General features: G+C 40.4%; 1 protein-coding gene across 3 annotated transcripts in view; it reads right to left on the bottom strand.

The window, feature by feature from the left end:
- Window positions 1-7,441: 7,441 nt before the first annotated feature.
- PDE4B (phosphodiesterase 4B) overlaps window positions 7,442-12,060 on the bottom strand; it is a 1,470,628-nt gene continuing 1,466,009 nt past the window's right edge. For all 3 annotated transcript variants that reach the window (XM_085602355.1, XM_085602356.1, XM_085602357.1), the window contains 2 exons: window positions 11,364-11,546; window positions 7,442-9,502 (listed from right to left, as the gene is read on the bottom strand). In XM_085602355.1, coding sequence (XP_085458481.1) covers window positions 9,140-9,502; window positions 11,364-11,546 — 546 coding nt within the window. In that variant the 3' untranslated portion in view covers window positions 7,442-9,139. The remainder of the gene's footprint in view (window positions 9,503-11,363; window positions 11,547-12,060) is intronic.

Raw genomic sequence — 12,060 nt, forward strand, 5'->3', positions numbered from 1 at the left:
GTAATGTTGAAAAATCGGTGAATTAGAGAGAAGCAGACATCGACAGAGAGACTTCAGGAAAAAAATGAAATGCAAGATAGAGAGAAAGCAAAATGAGAAGTAATATAGAAAAAGGGTCAGGTAAAGAAAGTAGTTGGCAGTGGCGGCTGGTGAGTTTTGAGAGTTTTGAGACTGGTGAGGTGTAAAAGTTGGGGTTGAGTGTTATGTCGCAAGCAAAGTCCAATGTACGAAAGTAGGGGTTGAGGAGGTTCTTCCCCCAAGAACTTTTTCTAAAGGGTGGCAAATAGTACATTTTTAAGCAAATTTGACAAAGAAAAGAAGTTAATAAAGCAACTGTAAATATGTAGTCTTGAAATATTTAAAAAACACTAAAAACAGCCCCTTTTGTTCTTACACTAAATTAGTTCCATGTCTAAGGCTGTCAATGGGTGGCAAATGATTCAGTTTGTCCCAGGTCATCTGTCCATGTGAGGGACTTGGTGGTAGATAGGTAGATGGGAACTGATCTGTTTGCAAGACATTTGAAGATGTTGGCTCGGGAGAACATTGTTTCCTCCTTTGGGACACAACTGCCAATACCACCATCAAAGCTCCTTTGGAATTACACAGTCATGTAGGATGTGAATTTGTGGGGGGTTTTAAATTACATAGGGGCATATTAACAAGCCAGGCGATAAAATTATCGCGGCTTTAGCGTTAGAAACCTGCCGCTAAAACGGCGATAATGGGCTTGATAATATGCTCTATGGAATTCCAATTGAAGCCCATGTTAGATGTGAAGGACATAATTTTATCGCCTGGCTTGTTAATATGCCCCATAATTCGAATTCCCCTCTGGCTGTGTGTGCAGCACAGTTCTGACCCAGGTGAAAGAGTATTTCCAGGGGCACTAGCTACAAAAGCACCACCTTGACAAACACACACTTGTTTTTAACCCACTGTGACAACATACCAACAACAAGGAAACTGGCTGAATCAGGAGAAAAGTGTTTTCATTTACAACTCCAATCTGAACCTCTACTTGTCACAACATGATACAGGCAAATAAAGGCAGATCTGGTTAGCAAGTCTGCAGCTGTAGAATTGCATGTTTTCTTGAATAGTGCCAAATTGCAAAACTTATAAACACAGCCTCAAAAAGGAGATGAGGCGCTCCCATTCATCAGCAACTTGTGTCAAACGGTTTACATCACTGCAGCAAGTTGTTAGGGACCTCTAAGGCAAACAAAGATGATTCAGCGAGTTAAAAAGTTTTTGGGCATTTGTGTGTCAGTCATGATCACTCTGAAATGATCAAATCGGAAATTAAATTTCGGGAGACAAATAAAATTTGGAGAAATATTGTAATAAAAGCATGAACAATAAACAAATCAGAACAGGAATAGGGAAGTAGCAATGGATAAGGGGAAAGGGTTACGTTAAACAATGAAAAATAAAATGGGATTTGTGGTGAAAATGTTAATAAAAGCAGGCCTGGCTCTTTCACAATAACAGCTTAGAAACAGTTATTCCTAGGCCGCTGGCGCAGAACACGTTAAGGAGTAAGGGGCAGATTTACAAGCCCCTTGAGCCACTTTTGCGTCACTTTTAACATGGGAAAAGTGACGCAAAAGTGGCGCAAGGGGCTTGTAAATCTGCCCCTATGTTTTTAAAGAAAGCAAAATGGCAACAGACGTGTTATTTTCTAGATGTATCCTTAATGTTCGGATACACAGGGGCATATTATCAAGAAACAGCGCTAAAAATTCCAAGATCTGGTCTCCTTGGAATGTATATCGAGGCTACATATGTACCCCACCAGATGACCCCTAATATGACAGTCCCCCCTCACCATAACATGTATCATTCTTCCAATTCTATGTACCTTGATGTCGCTGATTTCCTGTTATTGACCGGCTGGAACTGTACCTATGTTGAATAAATGATGCACATGTTCAATAATAAGAATAAAAAAAAAAAATGGGCTTGATAATATGCCCTTGAGAATTCCCATAGAAGCCCATTTTCCGGTGTAAACCTGGGCTTCTATTGGAATTCTCTGCGGCATATTATCAAGCCCATTATCGCCACTTTAGCTGCAGTTTTCTGCCGCTAGAGCGGCGATAATCTTAACGCTGTGCTTGATAATATGCCCCACAAGTGTTTGTGAAGTTGTAAATGTGCCTGAAGGGGCAATTCATATTTGTGCATCGGATAGCATGTGCCTGAACTGAAGAACCAGAGACGCCAAACACAGAAAGCAGTTATGTGCACAATCACAAAAGTGCCCTTGTGTAAGGAACACAGCATATCTCCGACCTTCAATGGACAGACAACTAATGCTTTCATGTTATCTGTGTCAAATATAATATGGGGCTCCGGAGGGGAATTCAATTCAGCCCGGTCACAATCACTCTTTAATCTACTCTGGAATTTACCAAAAAGCGTGTGCAGGGTCATAACGCTTCTGAAATAGTCGCCCCATGCTTTTGTTCAAGGTGCAATAACAGCATAACTGGCACCATAACTATGTGATTCAGAAAGAGATGACCTCAATGCAAAGACTGGCAATATTATCCACCGCTGAAGAACTTACATTTTTACTCAAAAGCTCTGAACTCATCCTTTAATTTGACCTCGTATTATTTATTTTCCACCACAAAGAGTGCAGACAGTGCTGCCGGGACGGCACAACAACAGCCAGCTAGACAATCCACTGCAAGGAGCTGGAAGACAACAGCTATGTGGGGTGCGAGGTCAGGAGGGAATATCTCTTGCCACTTCTTTGTTCACAATTAATGTAATGGCACGAAGAGGCAAGAGAGCCAGGAGTGGCCCGTGCAGGTAAGAACAGTGGGGCGGTGTGGGGGGGGGGGGGGGGGGACTTCGACATACGCCGCAGAGGGAAAATTAAATAAATAATTTTCCCTCGTCATCGTCTGTCATATCCCCCCCCCCACCCTGCTCCACCGCTCTTACCTAGACATGCCTCTCCTGAAGACAGCAAAGAACAGATAATGCCCAATCACTGCAGAGCTTTGTAATAAAGCTGAACAGTGATTGGCCATATTCTGTGAACGTAACCTGTGCCTCCCACTCATGATGCCTTGTGTTCAGTGCAGGATAAGAGGTTTGCCCAACCCCCTGGGCTGATCCAGAGGGTGCTGATTAGGCCTGGGCATAGTTTGCAGAGTTTTGCTACGCAGAGCTCCGCGAAGTGACATAAAAACTCCGCAGAGTTCCGCAAGCAACAGAGTGTAGCGCGAACTGCCGTTCGTGTTGATCTTCCTGCCTTTCGTGTAGAAATTCTACCTGAGCGACAGCTCGCCCATGTCAACTTACCATTGGCGAGCGACAACGGTGAAAAAACTCCACTGCAGTAGGCACCGCAGAGTTTTCTGCACTCCGCGAAGTGCAGAAAACTCCGCAAACGGAGTTGAGTTCACCGCCCAGGCCTAGTGCTGAGCAGCCCAGGATTGGCTAGGTCAGGCATACACAACGCTCCAAAGGAGACCAAATGGGCTGCAGCTGTGATTGCCCTGGCCCCAGCTCACTAATTGCATGTACGAAGAGTCGGCCTCACAAGTGCGCATGTCGCTTTGGATAGTGAAATGCACAGTTTGCTACACTTCAAGTAAGTGACTCAAACTGAGCCTGGAATGCCTCACCCCGCCTGTTCTAATTCGAGAAGATAAGGCACCCATGAGACAAAATAAAAAGCAGTGCTGCTGCACAGCAGAAAAACAAACATTTGTTTTTACATTTAATACAGGTATGGGGGGGTAACAAATACAGGGGACAAGGTCCATAATGCTCCCATAGAGGACCTGCCCCTGGTAGTTGGGAAGAAAGTTAGAGGGAGGGGTGAAAGGTGAAAAGAGAAATGTGGTGTACAGCAAAAAGAGGACCTGCAACTGAGAGGCATACATGAGATAGACAAAACCAAAGGTGGGGTTTATACAGAGGCAGACAGATGTGAGATAGAAAAAGGGGAAGAGAGGGTCAGATAGAGAGATCTATAAAGAAAGAGGTTTGGCGAGAGAGCTGAGGTGGATGGGGTGAATTGAAATTGAAAAGGAGGTTCAGAGAGATATGTGTTTTTCTTAGCGAGCGAGAGAGAGAAAGAGTGGGACACATAAGAGTTGACAGAGGAAAGGAGGTAAAGATAGAGAAATAGAGATAGTTACAAAGAAGTATGGGGCATATAATCAAGACAGGCGATAAAATTATCTCCGCTTTAGCGGCAGAAAACTGCCGCTAAAACGGCGATAATGGGCTTGATAATATGCTCTATGGAATTCCAATTGAAGCCCATGTTAGATGTGAATGACATCTAACCTGAGCTTCAATTGGAATTCCATAGAGCATATTATCAAGCCCAGCATCGCCGTTTATTGGCAGTTTTCTGCCGCTAAAGCGGAGATAATTTTATCGTGTGTCTTGATAATATGCCCCTAAGATATTCAGAGAAATGGAGGAAAGGTAACAGAGGTAGAACATGAGAAAGAGGAGGCAGTGAACATATTTTGAGACATTTTTAGAGGGTAGGTAATGAGAAAGAGAGCAGTGGGGTAGAGAAAGGTGAGATAGTGAAAGATGTGAGGTGGAGTGAAAAATGAGATAAAGAGGTGAGGTAGAGGAAGGGCTGAGCAAGACATGGAGAGAGATACAGGATCAAGGTACAGATAGAGATGAGGTTGTGTAAGAAGTGAAGTAGATGGAGGGGAGATATTGGGAGGTAAGATGGAAAACGTGCAGTGGGGTACAGAGAGAGAGTTGAAGTAGAAAACAAGAATTAAGATTACTAGATATATGAATGAAGTAGAGAGAGATAAAGTTGAGTGAAGTATATTGGGTATATGGGGAGAAAGGTGAGGTAAGCAAATGTGAGAGAAAGGGAGCTGAGATAGAGAGGATGAGGGTACATAGATAATCAAAGAGAGAGGTTAATAGAGAGAGGTAGAAGAGGTGATGTGAAGTAAGGAGAGACAAATGACACAGAAATATTATTTTTTAATGTAATTGCTACAGACTGCAGGGGCAGGTATATTACTTTTTAGCACAACACAGTGCAGCAGAAAGTATTGCTGCACTGAGTTCCACACGGGGGATAAAGCAGAACAGGGCCGCATTTATTAAAATGTAGTGCTGCCCTTCACTACCCCGGTGCGACGCACAACCAGGATGCCTAGTGCCACACATAACCTTTGCACCATGTGCAGAAGCTTATGTGTGCTATATGGCACGTGAGCTGTACTAGACCCCTACCCTTCCAATACAAAATCCTAGACCTAAACAAATTCTTAGCAGTCCACACATTGTATAAGTGCTGTACAGTGCAGAACACATACAAAGTATAGAGGGGCATATCAGCAAGCGGCAGCGATAATTATCGCTGGCTGCGTTTAGCGTGCATAATCCTAACACCGCCTATCGCCGGATTCTATCGGCCGGTCAGCGCAATATTTACAACGCGCATCGCCGAGGCGATAGAAATCCCGGCAATAGCGGCAATATCGCAGGATTACCTGCAATAAAAAACTGCGTTAGAAAAAACATTGCTGATAGGGAGATGTGGATTTAGCATAACAATCCACCTCCCATGATAAACATGGCTAAGTCGGAAAATTAGCAGGCGTAAGAAACCGGCGATATAGCCGGTTAGCGCTAGATTTAATGTCGCTAAGCCGGTTAGCGATTCCCTTGATGATAGGGAGAACCTTTGTTGGCGATTATTTTTGCTGTATTTCACACTGGAATGCCTACCTCGCATCTCATTAGCGATGTGAGGCAAAGCAATAAGATAATGGGCGCTAAGGCATGGATTCACGCGTTAGCGTGTCCATGCTGATAGGGCGTTAAAATTATCGCCGCTTTTCGCCCGAAAACGGACGCAAAAGCGGCGATAATTTTAAACACCGGCCCTTGATGATATGCCCCAGAATGTCTAAAGTAATTAGTGATAGTCGGTTACATTCGTAAAACCTGTAACTGATCAACTATAATAAAGTACCAGATATTGTCCACAAGCTATTTTTGTTTCCAAAACATAGTCACAAAATGTATGCATCAATTTTCAGATACATTTTTGTTAAGTTGCTTACTAAACTTTGTGTAGTTATTAGACTCTGATTACAAAAATGGCACACACGTCTGCAGACAGATGGGCACGTTTTAACAAAGTTAGCTAGCACCTGCTTCACAGGGGTGTTATTTTTTAATACAAATCCCGGTCTGCCCATCTTGGTAGGTTGAGCTATGTCTCAAAAACAATAGGTGCTTGCTCTATCCTGCCCTAGCTGCACCCAAATAATTATTGACGCAAAATGGTATAAGGCAGCCCAAACCTATATGTGCGTTGAGAGAAGGGCACCATTCCAGCACAACATACCTTTTGCGTTAGGATGTAAATACACTTTGCAAGAGTTTGTGCTGTTTTGCGTCACGTTGCTTGATTTTGCCCAGGTGCGATTCCTTATAGAATCTGGCATTGTGCTTCTGTTAAGCACGCTTGGCTGTCAAATTAGAAAAATAAGTTGCTTTTTATGTGCAACGTTATTATAGCAGGAATTTTGACTGTTTTAATGAGTCCCCTGGAAGGAGGGAGCCACAGGCAGTTGCCCACTTTGCCTATGCCGTAAAACTGCTCTGACTCTTCTTGCTAGCATCCCAGTAGATTACGGCGATATCATATGTCTTCTAAACTGTAAATAACTGCCCTCATATTCTAAAACGAGATCAGTAGCATTCCCTTGTAGTATAGAAATCTAGAACAAAAGTAAAAAAATCTGTAGCAATGTAACAGTAGTGTACTAGTAGGAGCAAAAAAAACCAAATTATACTATGCAAAAACTGTCTAATTGAAAGTTTTGTTGTAGAATGTCATAGAAAGTGCTATGTTGCAATTCACTGAAGCGATACCTGAGATACAGGCTTTTCACAGACCAAGAACAAAGCCAGACTCTTGCCACAATTCCTTTAAAAGCTTTGATATTAATGACTATATTTAGTCACATTTTCAAACCTTATACTCTGCTGTCACACATTGCTTGCAAAATCTTCACAAGCATTTCATATCAAATGCAGTCCACAAATAACTGCTATGGGACGGATTCTCAGTACCCTATTGATGCCAATAGGCTTTTGCTTGCAATGCCGCTAAGGTATCGATGTGCAGGGAAACATTTGAAGAGCCATTCACAGTGTAGTAGCAATCTCTTCTAATATCTGCACGAACATGTTAGATTTAGAACTATTTTTGCACTATTTGCACATTGATATTTGCACTTATTTGGCTGTGTATAGGAATGTTTGAAGTAATTTGTATGTACTTTTATGGATGTTTTTAAATATATCCGAATAAAGATCATTTGATTGATTGAATATCTGCACTATTATTTTCAATAAGTCTCCACTATTTGTGTTGCAATACCTTAACAAAAAGGCATCACGCGAGTCTGAATCTAGTCATGCTTTCATTTATTGACTTGATATAAAAATTTCATAAGAATGCATCAGAACACAATATACAATACTGTAACATACATTGTGTGAAACTTTTTAAAACAATAAAATATTCACCTGGAACAAAGCAGTGCTCAACAGACATACAAACCCATCCGCCATGCACGACTGTGCTATTTTGATCACCTATTTAGTCACAAGTTGGACTGACAAATTTTACACACTGAGACTGAAAACTTTAGGATGCCCGACAATGTTTTCTTAAGAAGAAGCTTCACATTAGCACAGAATTTACATCCGCTCACATTTTCTCAAAGAAAATGACAACAGATATTCAGATAAATTAGAAAATCACACTTTTACTCCGTGACCTTCAGTTTGTTTTCAAAGTCAGTAGTCTCACTAAGTGCAGGAAGACATCCAAGAATTATTAAAAGGATGTAGTCCTTGCCAACCTCGACTGAAAATGACATCCTCTCAGACACATGCAGGTGAATGCCCACCATGGGTTTCTATGTCTCTTTTTAGCTACTGTTCAGGTTCTTCTATATTATTCCGTACAAAAAGGTTACAAGAAAAAGGCAACTCTCTTCCAGAGTTTTCTACACAATTAACACTACCAATGACAGGTAATGTTAATTTATATATAAATTAATAACTTACAAAACATTACAATATATACATTAGGTAATAAATACACTGTTATAAACAGTAATGGATGTGTCAGAGCTCAAGGCAGTGCAAGAGAAAGATGGTGCAGCTAGACCCATGAATCTATGTGTAGAACATATGAGAGAGAAGGAACATCTCAACGTGCAACTTTCACTTAGTTAAGGATATTTCGTAGGAAAATCTAAACACACATCACATCACACACTGCCTTAATTTGCTTATTTTCACCTGTAGTGCATGTACTATAAAACAACCTCCTTTGACTCTATTGTTTAAGAACAGGGTGAAACTCTTTTGAGAAACACTGTATCAACAAACATGTAAGACGTATATGTCTTTGTAGCAAGCAAACGACATAAAAAAGACCGAAGTAAGTTAAAATAAGCATTATAGTTGAAGGTATTGCATTATAGTGATATCCCTTCTGTTACATTTGTAAAACCTGCAACTGATCAACTGTAATAAAGTGACAGATATTGCCCATGAAAGAAGGAAGACTATTTTTGTTTCCAAAACAAAGTCACAAAAAGTATGCATCAATTTCCAAATACTTTTTGATAAGTTTCTTACTAAACTTTGTATAGTTAGTAGACTTTGAAAAGACAGCAAAGTGTTTACAAAAAAGGCACACACGTCCGCAGACAGGTAGACAGGTGGACACGTTTTCCACGTATAGCTACAGATCAGTATTTTCTATAATTCTAACTGATTTAAATTTCAAAAGTTTAAAGTATAAAATCTCTCAGTTTTGTGTCATCCGTCCTCGAGCTATTCAGTAGCAATTCAAGCTGTTTCCAGAGCGCAATGTCTTTGCTGAAGACTCTAAAACAATGCGCAGTAGGTCATCTGTTAATTTCCTGAGCAGTCGTTCATCTCGTGACCTTTCAAACCCGCCTCCAATCTCAAGTCGTTGGAAAGATCTCTTAGCCAAAGCAAGGCTGAGGCCCAAGATGTGGATCGCAGGCTAGTCTAAAGAGATAGCTTGCATTTTTATAAGTGTTTGAAATCAACACATTTGGCAACATTATGTGTCTGCAGGTGATGTATCATCTGTAACTATTTCTATCTGAGCCTCCCGTGAATCCCTGTTGCCTGTATCTATTACACAAAGTGTCTTCGTGCTGCTAAAATAGCTGATATTATTTCCTTCCTTGTCAGGACCTTCTGAATCCTCTTCTTCAAGTGTCAATTCAAACTGAAACTTTTCTGTGAGCCCTTGACAGTCTTTGTCCCGTTCATCCAGAAGAGGTGAGGGGCTTTGAGGTATCATACTCTGGTACCAGTTCCTGTTGTCTTCCAATGTATCCAGAATATCCTGGGCGTCAGGCTGCACCAGGTCTCCCCATGTCTCCCAAAGAGGATGAACAATGTAATCGATGAATCCAACCTAATGGGCAAAACAGATTTCAAAGCATTAGTAGAGCTACAACTAAATCCTCAAATTGTCATGTAAAGACAAAATAAAAATTGTATTTTAACATAAGAACATCCACAAAATGCTGCAAAGACTGTAGATCATACAAAGTTTCCATATATGTCAATTTGTTTTGGGAAGTTATTTGGCGTTTTATATTTACAAATTTGTTGCTAAAGAAATATATATGGAAATATTAACAGGAGAACTTAAATTGTTACTCTTAGATAACTTCCACAAAAAATATATGCCAAGCAACCTGATATGTGTTACAGTTATTTGACATTTGTCTGGATTGATTTGCACCTTCACAACTGATGAAAGGGAAAGCTGGCTGTTTACACCCACCAGTATTCCTTCTCAACAGAATTCACTGTAAGGATATTTCAGATGTATTGATCAGCCTCGTCATTTATGTTAGAAGTTTGCAATACTTGACAAACAGCTGTGTCACATAAATCTGTTAAACTCACACACTAGATTAAATTTGGGTAGGTTAGATTGCCCACAAACAAGTCCTTACTGACCTACCGCTGAAATAGCTATTGTATAATTGTTGATCTACAATTTACATTACAATAAATGACACTTTGATTTATCTTTTTGGTCAAATAGTGCCGGACATGTTGCCTTGTTTCCGCTACGCACGTAACGATCCATACTGGATCCCTGGATTAACATCTGATTAATATAAGCATGATATTTAAGGCAAATTCATGTGTTTAACTAGTTCTTTTCAGGTAAGTGATGTTTTACATGAGGTAGGTATCAATAATCAAAATATTGTATAAACCGGGAGAGTGAGAATGACATGCACATAGGCTATTCTAGTATTTGGAAAAGCCGATTATATATTTTTTTAAAGATCAGTACTGATTTTCAAGACAGAGTCATCTCTGTTTGTTTCGGTAGGGGGGCTCCAATGGAGCATCTATAATTTCACGCCTATACATCTTTAGACCTTCATCTTTTGCTGCCTTTCTGGTATGAATTTTGGACAGTGCTTCTATAATGCAGTAAATAATTAATGACCAAATGTACTGATGAGAAGCCATAACGGAGAACATCATGTTCTGATGTTCTTTATTGGTATATGTTGACATACGATGTTTTGAAAAGCAATTATTACTGTGTACTGCTGGTGAGGTTCAAAACGATAAATCACATTACATCACCCAGAATGAAGCATCTGTCTTGTCTTGCATAAATATATAGTGACAAGAGTTGGCAAAGAAATGGCTGAGTAATTTGTAGCACAGACAAGACTCAAGAATGAGGGCATATATTCCCACGTCATTTGTATTAACAAATTCCAGGCGTTACAGTACTGTGGCGACCTTAACATGTGTACTACAACCATTCCCATCACTTCTGCCTGCTTCTGTTGACCTCCTCCATTCCCCTACTGCTCTAAAATGTATCTTTTATGTGAATTTATTTTTGCTGATTGATAGAGAAATCAAGATATTTGAAAAGTCGATCTACTGTAAAGTTTTGTGTTACTCCTCTATTTAAAAACATAGTAACATTTGCAGTCTCCTGCTTAAATATTTTCTTTACTAACAACATAGTTAAAATGTGTAAAAGTATTCTAATCCTACTTTTCCAACAAGTAGGCAACAAGGATTATGTAAATAATACACTAGAAATTTTAGCAGGAGCTACCATAGGTATATTCCATTCGAGTACTACAAAGCATAACAACCATACAAAATAATTTTGTGCCATATACTGATAGGCTTCTAAATCCCATTTTACTGAAAAGAATGTAACACTAGTATCTAAACATTTCTCACAGTGCCTGTTCTACATCCTCCATACCACGTTCCTTTACCTGTGATTTTTCGACTGATGCGGTATGTTTGTCACACATTGGACTTATTTCCATCCCTCTATCTCGTTCTTTGTCTCCCTGCTGAAAAAACTCCTCCATTATTCTGTCAGTCCACTGACGATAGAGCTCCAAGGACTTTGTGGGATTACTCAAGTCTGCACAGTGAACCATATTTCGAAGAACCTGCAATTCAAAATGTAGAATTCATACATACACATGCATATTTAAACTGCAGGAAGAACTGCACAAACCTGATGTTTAATGAAGGAACAGATTTGCTTATTAATAAAATGCTTTAATCCATTTTTTAAAGTATGTACAGAAAGACAAATAGATAAAGCTCCCTTTCGTAACACTGCACAGTAATGGGTGGGGAGTTGGATTTGGAAGGACAAATGTGGACAGGTCCAATACAATGTTGTGGACAGGTCCAAAACATGCTTGGCCCCTCATCTGAGCAGTTGTTTTGGAGGGGGCGGGGGGGGGGGGGGTTATATAGCAGGTACTTGACCCGAAGGTATCGGGTATCAGAGCAACTTACATGAGCACCAGGTGCTTACACAAGGGCACATTCATTTTTGTTGGGAGGAGAGATTAAGTGCTTTGCCCAGAATCACAGGATGTTGAGCGTCATTGCAGAGACTCAAACCCGGTTCCCCAGATTTGAGATCAACCATCCTAGCCGTTAGGCTACATC

Source organism: Triturus cristatus, chromosome 4_2 (genome assembly GCF_964204655.1).
Source record: "Triturus cristatus chromosome 4_2, aTriCri1.1, whole genome shotgun sequence".
Classification (NCBI taxonomy): Eukaryota; Metazoa; Chordata; class Amphibia; order Caudata; family Salamandridae; genus Triturus; species Triturus cristatus.